Source organism: Meleagris gallopavo, chromosome 1 (genome assembly GCF_905368555.1).
Source record: "Meleagris gallopavo chromosome 1, MGAL_WU_HG_1.1, whole genome shotgun sequence".
Classification (NCBI taxonomy): domain Eukaryota; kingdom Metazoa; phylum Chordata; class Aves; order Galliformes; family Phasianidae; genus Meleagris; species Meleagris gallopavo.
The window spans coordinates 104096399-104114226 of NC_139404.1; the positions used below are offsets into that span (position 1 = coordinate 104096399).

General features: G+C 43.9%; 1 protein-coding gene across 15 annotated transcripts in view; it reads left to right on the plus strand.

Moving 5' to 3' along the window:
- Positions 1-15682, plus strand: part of KCNE2 (potassium voltage-gated channel subfamily E regulatory subunit 2) — an 89006-nt gene extending 73324 nt beyond the window's left edge. For 11 of the 15 annotated variants that reach the window (XM_085242486.1, XM_085242465.1, XM_085242492.1 and 8 more), the window contains 6 exons: positions 6003-6231; positions 6653-7322; positions 8017-8162; positions 11503-11651; positions 12267-12344; positions 13107-15682. In XM_085242486.1, coding sequence (XP_085098612.1) covers positions 13125-13502 — 378 coding nt within the window. In that variant the 5' untranslated portion in view covers positions 6003-6231; positions 6653-7322; positions 8017-8162; ... (1 more) ...; positions 12267-12344; positions 13107-13124 and the 3' untranslated portion in view covers positions 13503-15682. The remainder of the gene's footprint in view (positions 1-6002; positions 6232-6652; positions 7323-8016; positions 8163-11502; positions 11652-12266; positions 12345-13106) is intronic. The other 4 variants (XM_085242552.1, XM_010723161.4, XM_085242498.1 and 1 more) reach the window with 3 other exon arrangements.
- The last annotated feature ends 2146 nt before the right edge of the window (positions 15683-17828 follow it).

Consider the following 17828-nt stretch of genomic DNA (forward strand, 5'->3'; position numbering starts at 1 on the left):
AAAGGATCACCAAGTGCAACTCCAGGCTCCACACAGCACCACCCAAAAATCACATTGTGTGTCTGACAGTGTTATCCATACTCTCCTTGAACTCTAGCACTCAGGACCGTGCCCACAGCCCTGTGCAGCCCATTCCATGCCCACCGCCCTCTGGTGCAGACCCTGTCCCTCAATCCCAGCTGCCCCTCCCCTGACACAGCTCCATGCCGTTCCCTCAGGCCCTGTCGCTGTCACACAAAGCAGAGCTCAGCGCTGCCCTTGTGAGGAAGCTGTAGTAGAGCATTATTTTTTCCTCCATTGCCTTTTCTTCACGGCCATTTCTGCATGGCCTGTCCCTTTGCCTCATAGTTTGCATCTACATGGAGAAAGAAATGAGCAGAACCCATTTTGGTTCTCACTGTAGAGTGCTGACTGACTTTTGCTATTGGCCTGACATCTGAAGGGAGAGATAAACATTTTGCTATTTTAATAAGACTGCAATTGCCCCTTCAAACAGGAAATATTATTTAGAGCAATAATGCTGGAGAGGTTGGAGGGACCTGCGGCATCTGTTGTGTTCCATATACTCCAAGCGGAAAAGAAGAGACATCCCATTGTTCTGTTTTATGGAAAAACATATCTCTGGAAGACATTAAATCCACTTTTGCTTCACTAGCAGGCACTCCAAAGCCCCAAATATTTTTATATCTAATTAGCTTCCTTGTCATGGATGATGATGTTCAGCCAGGTTTCCAGGTCAGGCGCACCGCTTTGAGATGTGTGCCAAATGCAGACAGATATGGAGCTTTTGAAGCAAGTGATCTTCTCCCCACAGGTTTGGTTCTCTTGATAAGTGAGCATACAGGTGACACACTGTTCTCTCCAACCCATTTTGGAGCACTTTGCTAGTGTGTTGGCTTTATGGTAATACTCATCAGTGAGCACAAAGCTTATCAAAACTAAAATCTGAATAGAGAAAGCAGAAAATAATCAAGTTTTACATATCAGTTCTAAGAAAAAGTCTATCTTTTTTGCTTTCCAAGAAGATGAAGGAGGAATAAGTACAGTTGAAGTTCAGCTTCTTATGTACAGATGGTCTGCAGAATTTGAATCCAGGTCTGGATTCATATTCTGAACCATACCCAGGTTCAGGGAATTGAAGTCAGAAAGGTCAAGTCTGTCCCTTTGTGAAGCAATGCACCTGAATTATGCCACCAAAATAATTCTTTAATGAAAGAATATAGGAACCTAGCTCAAAATAGTGCCTCTGGTAAGCATATTAACTGTATCCTGGATAATAAATAACACAATATTTTTCACCTTTCCTTCAGATTGAAGTGTAAGCAAATTTTTGATCATTCAATATATCTGTTGGGCAAAATGTAGTCACTCTTTCAGTCCTGAAAACATCTTAACATTTTCTTGAAAGTTTGCATGGTACATTGCCCTTACTCCATGTTTCGGGGCAGAGAGAAATTTCCTTTTGTTGGAAACAAGAACCCCCATAGGCCAATGGGGCACGTACAGCCTTTGCATCCCAGTCCTAAGAATTATCTCCTGCTGTCAGTGATGAAACTCTTGTGGCACTCGGGAGGCAGTGGAAGTTCTCATGCTGACTTTAGTAAGAGAAGGCTGAAAGCTTGATCTTTCTTTAAATCTGAGAACTCTTTTTCTTCTGTTAAAGCAATTATTTGCTTGTGGAACTCTTTAGCAAGAGGCTGGAGTAACATAGTGCCATGAGGGCTTTGATGTGGAAAGTGAATAAATATTACATTTACGACTTGAATTAAGGTCTCAAAGATGCCCCCTAAGCACATTAATGATTCTGAAGGTTGTTGCTTATGCTGTAAACTTTCTAAGTGAAGTAATAGAATTGGTGTCCACCAGCAGATGGTGCTTCTGCCTGAGAATTGCTTTCTTTCATGTTGATTGAAAGACCATTTCCTCACTCACATCATTATTGCAAATAGTCCACTGCATGGCAAAACAGTTGCTATTACATCACATGGGTTCTATAATTGAGATAGTTCCTATGTATGCCTTTCTGTCTGCTCATCCCTTACCGTTAGTGCTGATTTTCTTTGTAGCACCTCTGATTAAATGGAGAATTTCAGTTTTAAAAGGTATCCCATAAAAAGTGCTTGTTTAGCAGATGTAATATCTGGCTGCAGAATTTCAGTTATAGGAAAGACAGAACAGAATGATGCTTGTTTTAGCCTGGGATGCCTTCCTTGCTGCCTTCAGTTGAGACATGCATGCCCAAAACCAGGCAGACAACCTCACTGTCTGCTAATTCCCAGCTCGCCACGACAACAAGCTGAAGATTCTCAGCTCATGTGGAGCAAATGAGGAGGTGGCAAGCAGACAAATGAACACCCACTTGACTTCAGACTACTAGACTATTCTCTCTAATTTTTGTGGGACTAAGTGACAACTTTTTGCTGAAATTTGCATTAGAAATCTTGTACTGTTTTTTTTTTCCTCTTTTTTTTTCTTTTCTTTTCTTTTTTTTTTTTCTGCTGTTACAATAGCAGTAAGTGCTTTGAAATGAAGATCTAGGATCTTCATTTTGAATTAGACAATACATTGTCATGTTGCGCATAAGCATCTTAAGACTCTTCTCCTCCAGCATTTAAGATACCTTGACGGTTGATACATCCAGTCCCATGGTTCATATGCCACTGTTTGTGCTTAGCATGTTGTTGCATGTAGCAGATATAAACTCAGATTAAGCCAGTATGATGCTGGTTTTTGACTCAAAGATAATACTGAGCTTGCGGGCAGCACTGGGAATGGAGAAGGATTGGTGGTAATGTAAATTTCTACAAGTACATGAGGTATGGTTCTCCTTGCAGAAGAACAAAAACCAGGAGTTTGATTCAACATTTTGAGTCGGATTGTGGAACTACCCCTTGTCATAGAGATCATAGAATCATAGAATGGCTTGGGTAGGAAGGGACCTCAGTGATCACCTAATTCATAGATTTCTGCACTAGATCAGGCATTAGATTAGGTTGTCCAGGGCCCCATCCAACTTAGCCTTGGTATTGAGACCCAAACCTGCCCTCAGGCTGCTGTGCCCTGCTGCATTCTATGCAGCTATGAAAAGGTTCCTCTCAACCAGGAGATGCCGGGATGAGGATAGTGGTTACTCCAGAGCGAAGATGAGAACTCTGAATGATCTGGGTCAAGCAGGGTAAGGTATCAGTACGAGATGGAAATACTGTAAAGATGTTCTTACTTTAACCATAGCAATCACACACTTGCACACAGAAAAAAGTGCATACTCCAATAATGTGGATCAGACATTCTTGAGCACAGTGAAAAATCTGATTTGTTTTAAAAGTGATGCAATTTTTATGTAAAATGATAATTTTTTCTCTTTCTCTCATTTCAGAAAGGATGAGAGAAACCCAGCAGTAGATGTGCTAAATTCAGCTTTTCTCAAGGAGCTGCTTTGAGGTACTGCTACAAAAGCCCGAAACGAAAAGAAAGCAGCACCAAAAAGCATTCTCATGATTTTGAGGGGATATATGTATATTCCATGCCGCAATGATTGCAGCATAGTTTCCTGGACACCATAGTCACAGTATTTTTGAAATCGAAAGTGAAGCAACATTTTTTGTCTCTTTAATATAGATTTTAATATATAATCTGATGAAGATGCCAGAGCACGGTTTCTAGAGCACTGGACATAAGCAGACCCAAGAGGGCAATTAATCAGATGGAATCCAATTAAAAGATTACTTTCTTGTTCTCCAGAGGTTTCTACATGGACTAAAAAAAATTATCAGCTGAAATCCCTCAGGCAGCTCACCCAGAATAACCTTCTTTTGCATCCACTCCAGCTCCAGGCAAAGGCTCTGATTCAGGAAATTCTCTTTATCCATGGTAGGTCTGAAACCATGCCTGTACGGCTTCCCAAAAATGTTGTCTGTGGACCAGGCCCTATGTGGTCACCCATGGGATGTCTACTAATATAGCTGGTGTTTGCATGGCTTTGGCTGCCCTGGGTGCAGGCATCACTGCTGCAATAGGTGGCAACAGGAGTACCTCCAAATGGAGAAACTTTCAGGCACACACTGACTGTGCTTTCTGCTGGAAAGCTACTGGAAGCCTGCTTGGGAGGGAAGGAAGCTCTCTGATGATGGCTCCCATGGCAACAAGATAAGGCCTTACAGAGTAAGCGTATGCAGCTCCCAGTGAGGGGCAAACCCTAAATTGAAAGCAGATGAGTGAAACAGGTGACTAATACAGATAAAACCAGTGCCACGGGGAGGATGGGGAGCCATGAAGAGGATGGGAAACAACCAGATGCTGTGTATTTGGACTGTGACATTGCACAGGACAGCCTTGGTTTTATACATAAGGCAGTGATGATGGAACAGTTGGACCCAGGAACCATTCTGAGGGTCTGGAACCTCATAGAACAACAGCATGGTTGATACTGGAAGAGATTTCTGGAGACTGATCCAACCCCATGTTCAAGCATGGCCACATACAGCAAATTGTCCAGGGCCATGTCTACTCTCTAACTAGCAGGAGACTCCACAACCTCTCTTGGCAACTCATGCCAGTGCTCTACCATCTACACAGTAAAAAAATGCTTCCTGATGTTCAGACAGAACCTCCCGTGCTTCTGTTTGTACTCATGCCTCTTGTCTTCGCTCTGGATGCCACTGAAAAGAGCCTGGCTCAGTCTTCTCTACACCTTTCCTTCAGCTATTTGTATTTGGACTGTGACATTACACAGGATAGCCTTGGTTTTATACATAAGGCAGTGATGATGGAGCAGTTGGACCCAGGAACCATTCTGCATTCCTGCTATAAGGAGCCTTTTCTTCTCCAGGCTGAGCAGTCTCAGCTCTCTCAGTGTTTCCTCATAGGAGAGACACTCCAGTCCCTTCATCATTTCTGTGGCCCTTAATTCTCTCCAGTGTATTCACATCTGTCTTGTACTGTGGATCCCAGACCTGGACACAACGCTCCAGGTTGTGGCCCAGTACAGTGTACTCAGGGTGCCTCATCTCCCTTCCCACCACATTCCTGGGAGCCCTGCCCTGCAAACCCAGAACTTTCATGCCTGTCCTGTAGTTGCAATGTGGTGATGTGGTCAGCTGGCAGGGGTGATGCAAGCAACACTATGCAGACAGTGTAAGCACTTGAATGCTGGCATAGTGAAAACATACATGTGTGAGTGGACACTGCTTGCCACTCTGGTGGCATGAGTGCTTGCTTTGTGTGGGAGGTGAAGATGGGCATATTGCACAGCCAGTTCGCACAGCTGGATTTCAGCCATGTAAGTGAATGGTCCCAAGGTCAAGGAAGGCTGAGAAAACAAGAAATGGGACTATGTGCATGCAATATGCACCAGATTGAATGAGCAATTATTTCTTACCTCATGTGCTGACTCACTTGTTTCCCTTCCTTGCCACTGGACTTGCAATGATCAGTTGTTATTAATTTTTAAAGCTCTTGGGGACATGTAGAACCTCAAGATATGCTTTAGCCTAAATTGATCTCAATAGATTGTTATGTGTAAAACACAGATTTTTCTGGAAAAGTAAATACCAGTTTAATATACCTTGCTTTGATGGTGAAGTTGGTGTAATGAAATGATGATATGATATAGGGTTGTGTAGGGCGTTCACCCTGTTTTTCTATTTCAGTAAAATCTCCTGGCTTGGCTTTTGCTTCTCCTTTCATTATCACTCCATGAGCAGTATGAATGGTGCCATGATGACAGAGCTGTATTAAAGTTCCCAGTATAACCAAAGAACATTTCTATTTGGCTGCATCCAGGCCAACAGGTTGGGAAAAAATTGCAGCATTTTTTTAATATGCATTGGTGGAGTACAAGTAAACCCAAAATAGACAGTAGTTCTAGACCTAACTTGATATTTTTTTTCTATCAGAAAACTAAGCTTGCCAGCAGACTGCGCACAGGTCCAGTAGCCATGTGGTGATAGCAGCACATTTTAACATGACCTTAGCTCAATGCTGTCCTCTTCCTGCCTGCATAGGGTAACATGGTACAGGTTGCTGCTGCACGGACCCTGCCAATAACAAAGCTGCTCAAGTGCCACAGGATGAGAAGCAAAGCCCTCAGCTCTTTTCTTCAGTCTTCCTGGGAGGCCAGCAGCAGCTCCAGTGATGCTCGCCCTCTAAGCGCCTGGGTGGGATGAGGTGCAACTCCCTGGAAAAGCGCATTGGAACCTGAGCTTGCGCTTAGGCTTCTTCACACATTAAATGGTGAGCTGAACTCTGCATTAAATTAAACAGTATGCTGGGCTCTAGATGGAGAGTAAACAGGCATGCTATTGGGCAAGCACTTCAATTTCCTTCTTCTGCCATGCACCAACTCCTGAGGGTACCGCTGGGAAGGTGTGCTGCTCCACAAGTGCTTCCTTGCATGGCTGCAGGGAATGGAGCAGCATTATTGAGTGACCTGAGAGATTTCCACGGGGAGCCAGTGCAGAGTAGAAGCATTTCTTGTTTGTAGAACACAGGTCCTGTTTCACTGGCTAAATGTGTCTGGTAGGCGTAAGATCAAGTGTGAGGCAAGTCTTGGTAATGCAAGGAAATGCTTCCAGCAGGGCTTGAGAAGCTCCAGTGTGTCCTGTAATTTTTATAAGATTTAATCCTTGACTTCAACTCTCTCTCCTTTGAACAGCATCATTTAAAAATGGGCCTTCAAATGCATTCCTGCTATGAGGAGCCTCAGCAACTCTCCTGGAGAAACTGTTGAACTCCTGCCTGTGTGAATCAGACCGATTGTTTTGCTGAGGAGTTATAAAAACAGATGATTCACTCATATGACCACTTTTCAGCAACTAGTCCTTAAGTCTGTAGACGTGTGAGTTATCAATATCAAGCCCTACAGAAGGGGTATCGACAGTAACTCCAGCTCCAGTTCTGGCTTTTCTCTCTCTGTTCTCTCCAAGTTCCATACCAACTTCTGTGGACTTTAATTGAACTGGAGTGGATAACCATCTCACTTATAAACTGGGCTGCTCTGGAGGGGCAGCCCTTGGCATCAAATCTGGCCTAAGAAGCCATGCACCTCTGTCCTGATCCACATCTCAGCTGTGCTCTACATTGGCATCATCAAGGGGGACACTGGCAAGTACCTCAAGAGCAGCAGATTGTAATCTCTTTTTGATCTCTCCAGAGCCTCTTAGAAAAGCTCTGACTGCTCCCTGTCCTCCTGTTTGTGTTTACATTGTCCCACCTGGAGCTCCATCAAGTCAAGGCACCATTGCACCAAAAGGAGGAAGTCTGATGGGAGCACCCTGGTGGCATCTACAGTCTTCCCTTTGTCTTCCATGTTGTCCACTGGACAGGTGGTTTGCCACGTGCTTTTTTACTCTTCCCATTTCTTTTACTTATCTCTTTTCCTGCCTCTCCCTCTGCCTCACCAGACAAGGTGAGGAGGTTTTGTTAAACAAAGAAATCAGTCAGAAGAATGCTGCCATTCCCGTTGCCTGTGTTGGATGTGGAGGTCACTTAGAAACTAGTGTTCTCCGTGGATAAGGTGGGGATGCTGATGAGGAATAGCAAGGAGCCCTCTGAATTTAGCAGCTGCCCTGCAGCATGTTAGACTACACTTCCCTCAGAGCATAATGGCTATAAACCATAGCAACAAAACTGCACTGCATGATTGCAATCTCTGCCTGACCATAATTTTTCCACCCCTGCAGTTTCAACTGGGGGAAGTAATGCACTACCTGGCAGGGTGGAAGGTGCCTGTATATCAGCTGCTGTGCAGTCCTAGCACTAGACACAGTGCTCTGGCTTATTCTTCCCAGTTGTTTTCTTTTAAGCTTTCAGGATTGGAGAAGCTGATTAAGCTTGAGTCCCTCAATACTGAATGCATCCCAATGACATACATTCCTATCTCAGAGACACAATGGGTTTTCCTCACAGCCTTGCCTATGCTTGTGCTGCATAACAAAATCCATTTTCTTTTAGAATATTTTTCCTCTCGCTTTAATTATGACTCAAAAATGTTAGTTTGCTGAATATATTTTTCTTTAGTCACACAGGACCATTCCAGATGGGCTGTTCCACTATCTGCACTACTTTCACTCTTTCTATACAAGGCATTAAGAAAAGTGCACCCTGATGTGGATCTCTGATGTGAAGAGGGAGTGATCATTATACAGTTATTATAATATTTAGAGGTAATTTTCACAAGCTATCATCATTTTGGGGGTACCTAAAGACCAAAGCAATAGCCGATGTTCCTCTTTAAATAATGGGCTCTTTAAATCTATCCAGATGTCCCTTTTCAGCCTCAGCCATTCTGCGATTCTGTGATAACCTTTAGAATCAGAGAAACGTAGAATGGCTTGGGTTGGAAGGGGTCTTAAAGATAATCCAGTTCCAAACCCTTTGCTGTGGGCAGGGTTGTCACCCACCAGATCAGGCTGCCCAGAAGCCTCTGATGGGGACCAGCATATGCAAGCTCCCATCTCTCCAAGGGTTTTAACTTCCAGCTCTAAGACATATAACTCTTCTGCTTCTATTTAACTTTGCCTTTTACCCTTAAACTTTGCCATGGCTGGGGCTTGAACATATGGCCTCCTTGTAAACTACCTTGAACCTGACCAAGGAGTTTCAACAAAAAGGCTGCTTCTCTGCTGAACTGAAGGAACAAAAATCCTGTGTGAATGAAAGGAGTTAATACTTATTCAAACGTATACTCAAAGTGTTAAAATAGGTATGACACACAACAAAGACTCAGAAAAGCAGAATATCACAATCACTGAATCAGAAAATGTATTTGCCCTGCAGCAAAAAGAAAAGGCCCAAGAAAAGAGGCTAAGACTGAAAACTGTAAACATCACTCCCTGAAAGATGGAAGAACAGTTACGTAAGAAATAAACAATTGAAAAATGACTACTTCACTTCAAAAGAAAATCCAACCTATACAGAGCAAGATATCAAAGCTGCTAGTTGTGCTGAAAACCATGCTCTTTGGTGGAAAAGATGTACAAACCAGAACTCCCTTATGCTGAGAAAGAAAACAGCATCCACTACGCTTTGGGTGAATGTAGAAAGAACATTAAGCGATAATGAGTTGCTTACAGGAATGGCAAACAGAAGCAGAAGTGTTGGAAAGATGGTAGCTAGCACGTACTGGCCCACTGCAGAGGCTTGTCACAAGAATGTGAGGAAGAGGTAAAAGATCTAGAAGACAGGTGCAAAACAAGAGGAAAGGTAAAGAGGCAGTATCTTTAATTGCCAGCAGCATCATGAGAAGCCATAAGAGCTTCCCAATATGTATTAAAAGAATGGATTATAAACGAAAATCAGTGTAAAGAAATAGTTCAAATATAAGTAATAAATGTAATCCTGAGTAATTTTAAGAGAAAAGGCTTTGGCAGTCACAGTTAAAGAAAAACTACAATAACATAACGGCCTTGGTAGGTCTTTTTGTTTAACTGGGTGATCTTCTGAAGAATTTGAAAAGAAGCATACAGACCTAGGGTTAGAACTGCTGATTTCACAAGTGTTCTATGAAGCTAGTGTATAAGTAACAGGAGGAATCTAGGAGAAAGGTACAAAGTTTGAAGCAGTGGGGAAAGTAATGAAATGCTATCAGCACTTTAAGTATCAGTGGTTAACTATACAGCATATCGGTAGCTAAAGGCTGAAAAGATTGTCGGTTAAGGCTGTGTATACAAAGATTTAAGGTCTGAGAACATTGACTAACACAATATTATGATTTAGCCAGAAGAAATACTGAAGGAAAATTACATAGGTAAGTATTACAGGATACTAATATCTCTTCAGTAAGGATGCTTAACAAATATATTCTTTTGTTTCTAAGAATTAAGCCTATACAGGTACTCTTACAATTCATGAATTATATATAGTTAATTGCAAGGTGAGGCAAGGCGAGGCAAGGAAGAGAAGGAAACAGCAAAATTGGTGTATAAATATATCTAAATCAGTATTTAAGTATGTTAGCTGCTGATTACAACTAAAGTGTGAGGTTTGATGCTCTACTTCAAAGAATGATGGAGATTTATGCAGAAACAAGTGATGGAGAATTATCCAGAAGGTGATTGAGTAAATTTCTTTGAAGAAAAATGTTCAAGCTTGTGGGACAAAGACTATTATTAAAAGAATTGCTTGAGTTGGAAGGGACCCTTAAAGGCCATCGGGTCTACCCTCCCTGCAATGAACAGGAGCACCCACAGCTCCAAGAGGTGCTTAGAGCCCCATCCAGCCTGACCTTGAGTGTCTTCAAGGACGGGACACCGCCTCTCTGGACAGCCTGTGCCAGTGCATCACTACTCTTACTGTAAAAAATTTCTTCCTTATATCCAGTCTAAATGTCCATTGTTTTAGTTTGGGACTGTTTCCCTTTGTCCTATTACAACAGATGCTGCTGAGTCTGTCCCCACTCTTGTGTTAATCTTAGTTCTCATCTGGTTAAGTTCTCTTCTTGCTTGGTTAAGAACAGAGTAGGCAGTTAATGTCTGCTTGACAACATATGCAACTTTTGTATATGTATGTATACCTGTGTGTTTGTGCAAGCATGTACCTGCAAGCATTGGCCAAATGAGACTGGCCAGGAACAGACATCAGAAGAGGCTGGTTGAAGAGCCGTCTATTGGCAGCCCAGGGTAGCAGTTCCCTAGATAATCCTCTTGCAGCCTAACCTCCAGCGCTGTGGCTCGTCTTGCATTCGTGTAGTCCAGTTCATGGCCCTGCATTTGGCAGCTCTTCTAACAGCATTTGGGAGCTCCTCTAACAGCATGCTGGTGGCTCCAACCACCTTCAAGCAGCCAGGGCCAAGCAGGGCACATCCCTGGCTAAGTAAAGCAGGAAGCCGGACTTGCAGCAATCTGTCTGGCTCTCAGATTTCACCAAAGCAAACAGAACCAGCTTGCCAGCTACCTTGACTTCAAGGACCCCAGCAGAGGGCGCGTAGGAAACTTCCACAGTGAAGTGGGGGGTCAGAGAGGAGATGTTGCCAGCAGCTCGCCTTCATGCTGGGAGGTGTTTATATACAGAAAATCATCCAAAAGAAATGATAGCAGTAAACATGACAATGTCAGCAGCACGGCACTAGCAGAACTTCCTCAGGGATTAACACATCCCAGTACCAAGAGCGTATCTCCCTTTTTCTCATGTGTTCTGTTGATTCCGTGGTTGCCCACGTGTGCTTTATCTCCCTCAAAGCAGAGCTACTTGTGAAACTGTTTTCTCTGCAAACTGCTTAGGCATATCTACCTGTAAAATGCAGATAGATTTTACAAAAGGGTCTATCCCTTTTGCTTGTGAGGCACTTTGTGAACGTCTTCATCTCCACCCTAATCCCCTTCCACTGAATGTCGCCACCAGAGCCAGGAACCACTCCTGACTAAAGATGAAGTTGTCTACTTCACTACGCATGTTCCTATTTCTAAGGTGTGACTCAGTGCTTTTCAGTTAGGTGTCATCACGTGCTATTTGCTGAGAAATAAAATCAACATTAATTAATTCTTCTCTCTCTCTTTTTTAATATAGGTTTTTGTTTCCTGCTCCAAATCACAGGTGATGTACACAAACAGCAGAGTTCACAAACATCAGAGTTTGAGGAGGCTGATCCTGGCTGTGTTTGCAGACCCGCTTCTTGCAGTCTTGCAGTATAGGCTTCATGGTCACAGACAACCAAGGTACTGGTGAAAGAATGGAAAACCAAACAATAGGAGAAATCTAGGAGAAAGGGAGAGAAAGGCTATGTTCTTTATTTATGGCAAAGGATGAGGGAAATGTGAAACAAAACAAGGAGAAAAAGAACAGAGAAAGATATAGAAGACCCATATCGGTGACCTAGTAGAAGTAAAGGAGCACAAAATTCTTCCTGTTGGGTGCAAACAGCATGGAAGACTTTCTACAGTACCTGCTCAGTGCTCAATCTCTTGTGCCCATATCAACCAAGGGAATTATTCATTATTTTGTAGAGCACATCCTTACTTTTCTTCTCTCTAGGTCAAAAAGTACCAAACCATAAACCTCTAGAGATGTTTATCATTAGAAAGCGCTACGGTGTTCTTTTACAATATATGAAATTGCAGTAATAAGAATAAATTATAGTGCTCGGCATCGGACAGGATGACTGATGTAAGCTGTCAGCCGATGTTTGACTTTCCAGGTGAGATTAGATTTAGCATTTACCTTAATATAAACAGAAAGTGTGCAGTAGAAAGCACTTAATTAACAGGCAAGTGCTCAAAATCTTGTGCAGGCTGGAGGCTACTTGAAGCTTAAGATAGCTCTCTTCTTTCAAGAGTATCGTAGTATTATCCGGTGGAGTTTCAAAATCCTGATTGTTACTGGGAATCTCATTACTGAAGGAGACAGGAAAGGTAAGTTTCTGTTGCTAAGTCCTTATTTTTTATTAAAAAAAACTACAGATTTTGTTGTTGTTTTGTTCTGAATGAAAGGAGGGTAGTTAGGGTAGTATGATTAGGTCGTGGTTGGACTCGATGATCTTTAAAGTCTTTTCCAACCTGACTGATCCTGTGATTCTATGATTCTATGAAATGCATAGAGATTTTGCACAAAAAAGAAGTTTCAGGAGAGTTTGGGTTTCTGTTTTCTTATAGCTTGCTTGCTTTCATTAGACTGCCTTTATCCCATATGTTTGAGCATGTGTGTATAATTGTACAGAGATCTACCTGCACATGTACCTGTGTCCCTCTGTGTGTGCATACCTGTTCTGTGCATGCTGAAATCACAAAGCTATTCCAAGAAGCAAAGGAAGGTAGACCAATATGTATAGCACCCCTTCCAGGTTGAAGAACATTTTCTTTAGTCTTTATCTCAAGAGGAAAATCAATGTGCCTGGATGCCTGTAATATGGGTCAGGTAGGCCCACACTCACTGAACTTCACTGAGGCATACTTGGCTTCCACAGACTGAAAATGACCTGAGTAAGGAGTAGGACCTCTTCGGGTCTCTAAACATGTTGAAGCACTCTGATTTAGGGTTTCTCAGCTGGTCTAAAATCAGTATGACACTTTCGCTAGTAGGTATTATTATTTAATCCTCATAATGCATACAAAACAAACCGATGTAATTGTTATAGTGCAGATATTTGATTAAAATAAGTATTATGTTGTCTTTAGTAGCTGTAACTTGCAAGGATGGCTGAAATACGAAACTTCACATGGGCAGTGGAAGATATTTTCAAGGAAACTTTTCTCACTTACATGAACGGCTGGAGGAAAAACATGACAGAAGCGGCAAATGAACTGCAAGCCAGGGTTGACGCTGAAAACTTTGACTATGTTATCCTTTATTTGATGGTGATGATTGGAATGTTCTCCTTCATTATTGTGGCGATTTTGGTGAGTACAGTGAAATCCAAGAGGCGAGAACATTCCAAAGACCCTTACCATCAGTACATCGTGGAGGACTGGGGTGAGAAGTATAAAAGCCAGGTTCTGAACCGAGAAGATCTCAAGTGTGTGGTCCATGAAAACTTTGGTGCAAGGGACAAAACAAGCCCAGGGTCACCCTGACATTTCAGAAACATCAGCAAAGAGGAAATCATGAAGTCACATTTAGGGAACTCGCTGGAATTATAAATAGCTGTGAAATTGTTCATTAGATTTACACAGGTTGAGCTAGAATGGGCTGCTGAAGAAATCAACATAACTGTTTCCTCTGAGAACTCTGGCACAGCTGCTTTGGGGAATACCCAAGAAAAATGCATGACTTTGCTCTGCTTTGATATTCTGCTCTTCAGGGAAATAAAGTCATGGAGAGAATAATTTGAATTTTTTAGCAATTTTTTGAAATCCAGAAGCAGATCTGGATTACTGAGCAGTAAACCTCAGATGAACAGTAAGAGTTTTCAAGTGCTTAAAAGTGCTGATTCAGATCCAAACTGTATGACATAAGCCCATCTTAAAATAACAGGAAACTGTACAATAAAATACCAGACCCTCTATCTATTGATTGAACAATGTGTTATGGTACGAATCACAAGACTAGCCTATAACTATACATATTCAAGTCGAGCCAAACTGTTATTTTAATGACCTGGCTTCCATTTCAATTTCATTATTCACTGGCTGCAAAGAATGATTCATAGCCTTCTGTTTTATCATAAAAGCATAGCCAGACTAGCAGTCTCATCTAAGAGTGTCCTGGTTGTCCAGAGCAGTTTCTAGAGGGTCAGTGTCTTTCTTGAAGTCCATAGCTGTCTCTTCTGCTGTTCCTTGATTTTCCAGATTAATCTGTCTATCTGCAATGCAAGCTGGGTGATAGGGATTTCTTGCATTCCTATCAGCCAAGGACTAGTGCAAACCCCCATGCTCCTGCTATGTGTCTTTCAGAGCAGGGGTTTCTATGACCAGTTATCAAAGCTGTTCCATTTCTATGCTTTCTAAAGGTTTCTCATGTTGGCTACTCGTGTGCACCAGTCAGAAAATGGGTTCTAAAGATGGTTTATCTTCTCCTGTGCTGCTAAATTACCATGATGCTGGCTGTTGGGGAATAATTAGAAGCAAAGCCAGTACTACTTCTAGTACTAAAATGTGTTTCTTTTTGCTCTAGGTTTAGCTTCTATTCATATTACCAGACTTAAACTGCTGAAACTTAAAGTTCTCATTCTGGCTGTTGATTGTGTGGGCAAGAAGAAATGATGAAGAAAAGAGCTTATTCTTCTTGGAAGCTTTAGTTTGTTTTGGAGCCTGATCTTGTGGTATAGCACAACAGCTGTTGTTGTGCTCCAGAACATGTTCATGTTATGGCTCTGCTCCCCTCCAGGTGGAAGGACATTCCTTACCACTTACCACTTACCCTTGATGCCCACAGGCTGTAAGGGCACAGTTAATGTGCCCACTGAGCAGCTGGAGAGACTCTGGTGGCCATCTGGGCCACATGCTACAGCTGTGCTTCAGCTGGGGAAAGAGCATCTTTTGACAGGGTATGGCAGAAGGGACAGCCACAGTGAACCTTACCAGATGTGCCAACATCATGAGCAGCTGCATCTGCTCAGGCTCTGCTCCCCACCAAAAGCAATAGGCAGCTTCCATTGCTGGCAGTGGTCTGATCCTGGCTGCATGTGGGCAGCTGTGACACTGAAATGGGAACGAGCACCTGAGTTGACTCTGCCCTTGGGACATGTGGGCAATGCCTTAGGACAGGCACATCCAACCTGTGGCCCAACCCAGCCACCCCCTGGCCCATGCCATCATAGTGGCAGTTCTGGTACAGATTTTGACTACAGCAACATGCAAGCTCTTGTTCATTGCTGGTGAAAACACACAGTTAATAGGGGAGACTATAACAGTGTTTAGTAGCTGACAATTTATCAAACAGTGTTATTGTACTCTTTGTATCTCTTGTAGTTTCCCTGGAAATAAATAGGAGGCACTACTTTTGGAGCAGCCTAGATAATGTATATGTGACTCAAGACAACTCCATACTCAGTGCCGCCCAGGCAAGCCCAAAAGTTGCCCTCATTCAGGTGAAAAAAGACAGCCCACCTAACACACTGTCTTGTCTAGAATAAAATCATAGAATCACTCAGGTTGGAAAAGGAGTCCAACCACAACCTAACCATACTACCCTAACAGCCCTCTGCTAAATCATGTCCCTGTGCACCACATTCAAATGGTTTTTAAACACATCCAGGGATGGTGATTCAACTATCTCCCTGGGGAGCCTATTCCAGTGCTTTACAACGCTTTCTGTAAAGAAGCTTTTCCTGATAGCCAACCTAACCCTCCCGTAGCTGGAGGTTTCCCGTCACATGGGGCGGTGCCGCCTTTGAAGCCGTTGTAGGGATCAGCTGAGGAAGTGAAGGCAAAGCTTTCCACGGGGAACTTCAGAAACTGAAGAGCTCGCTAACAATGTACACATCTGAAGCACTCAGCACTATTTAACCAGCCAGCAACCCAGCTCTGGCGTTTCCCCGCAAGCCCGCTACCAGCACACCCAGCCCCGACACGGGGCAAGAGAAGGGGCTGCCGGGCCGGGCGCTGCTGGGAGTTGTAGTTCGCCTTGCCTTCCCGCCCACAACAATGGCTGCCCACTGAGGTAGGGAGACGCGCTGTAGGGCCTTTTCCCACCGCCCTCTCCCGCTTGGCTCCGAGGCGGTCGGGCCGGCGGGACCGAGATACGCAGCGGGCCGGCCGGGGTCCTACGGCGTAAAGAGGCACTCCCCTCAGCACGGCCCGCTCCGCCGCCGCCCCGCGGCCTGCCCTGCCCCTTGTGGGCCCTGGGGAGCGAGGGGAGCTGCGGGGTGGCCCCAGGGGCTGCCCAGCGCTTTGGCAGCCGGGGCTGGGGTGATGATGGTCGCCATCCAAGGTGGAGCCTGCGATGTGCTGTTTGTGTACTAGGGTGTTGGGTCGGTCAGGGTTTTATCCAGGTGCCACCGCTGATGCTTCTGTCTGCTCTGTGCTTTGCTTGACAGCATTTGGAACTTGCGAGGAGCTGCCGGAGCAATTGTTAGTATTTCCATTGCAGCTTCGGCAGGTAGGTAGGCCTTACATGTCTATGCTTCCTTGTGCCTGGAGCTGGTGTTAGTTTGGGAATTACTGTGTGATCGACACTAGTATGAACTGAGTGATTGCACAGGTCTTCCTATACAAGCAGGATGCAGAGCTGTTGGAGAGGGTCCAGGGAGAGCGTAAGGATGCTCAAAGGCCTGGAGTACCTCTTCTGTGAGGAAAGTCTGAGGGAGTTGGGCTTGTTGAGCCTGGAAAAGGCTGGGGAGACCTCATTGCAGCCTTCCAGTGAAGGGAGCTTATAAACAGGAGGGAGACTGACTTTTTACATGGTCTGATAGTGATAGGACAAGGGGGAATGGCTTTAAACTAAAAGAGAGGAGATTCGGTTTAGATGTCAGGGGGAAGTTCTTTCCTCAAAGGGTGGTGAGGTGCTGGCAGAGAAGCTGCCCAGAGAAGCTGTGATGCCCCATCCCTGGAGGCGCTCGAAGCCAGGTTGGATGGGGCCCTGAGCAGCCTGAGCTGGTGGGGACAGCCCTGCCCACAGAAGAGTAGGCTTTAAGGTCCCTTCCAAACCAAGTTTTTCTATGGTTCTGTGGTGTTTTGGCTTATGTTCTCATGAAAGCTCTAAAGGTCTGACTTTTTTTTTACTTAATATTACCATTGCATCCTATGGCAGTGGTTTGTGATGGATCTTAGCACAGCAGCTCTGGCTCACACATGCTGCAGCTGTGTTTCTCTATAGCCTTTGGGCTGTGCCATATTACTGTGTTTTCCCTCTGCCCAGTAGTCATCTTTGTCTTGAGGAAGAGGCATGATCATACCTTCGAGGTGCTAAGTGTGATACATGATGCTGCAGGTCAAGTGTAGTGGTAGATTTTCTAGTGACTGTCCAGGTGAGAAGCATGCATTTTTTTTCCTGAAAAATATGCAGCAAGAGACAGGTGGAATTAACCCCCTTCTGTAGCTTAGGGAATATTCAGCCATCACTCCATTTAAATACCTTGGTAGCTTGCTGTTTTCCAAGGCCTACCAGCTGGTTACTTTTATAGCATCTCACAAAGCGGATAAGAAGTGCTCCAAAATCCCCAGTCAGTAGAAAAATGTCTCGGGTCCCCTTCTGTAGGGTAGATGGAGTTATTAATGGGTTGGTTGAGAGTCTCAGCCAAGACAGCTTGAGTGGGATTGTGAGTTCCCAGTTGCCTGGTAGGAGTTTTCTGGAGCATGCAGCCCAATCAATATTCTGCCGCTGCGTAAGAAAACAATGGCGTTAGTAGCTGGGCTGTGATGTGGTTGCTGTGGTAGAGTACAGCTATAATTCAGTGGCTGAGAGACCTGGATTCAATTCTGTGCTTTGCCACTGATTGGGGCCCAACTCTTCAGTCTGCA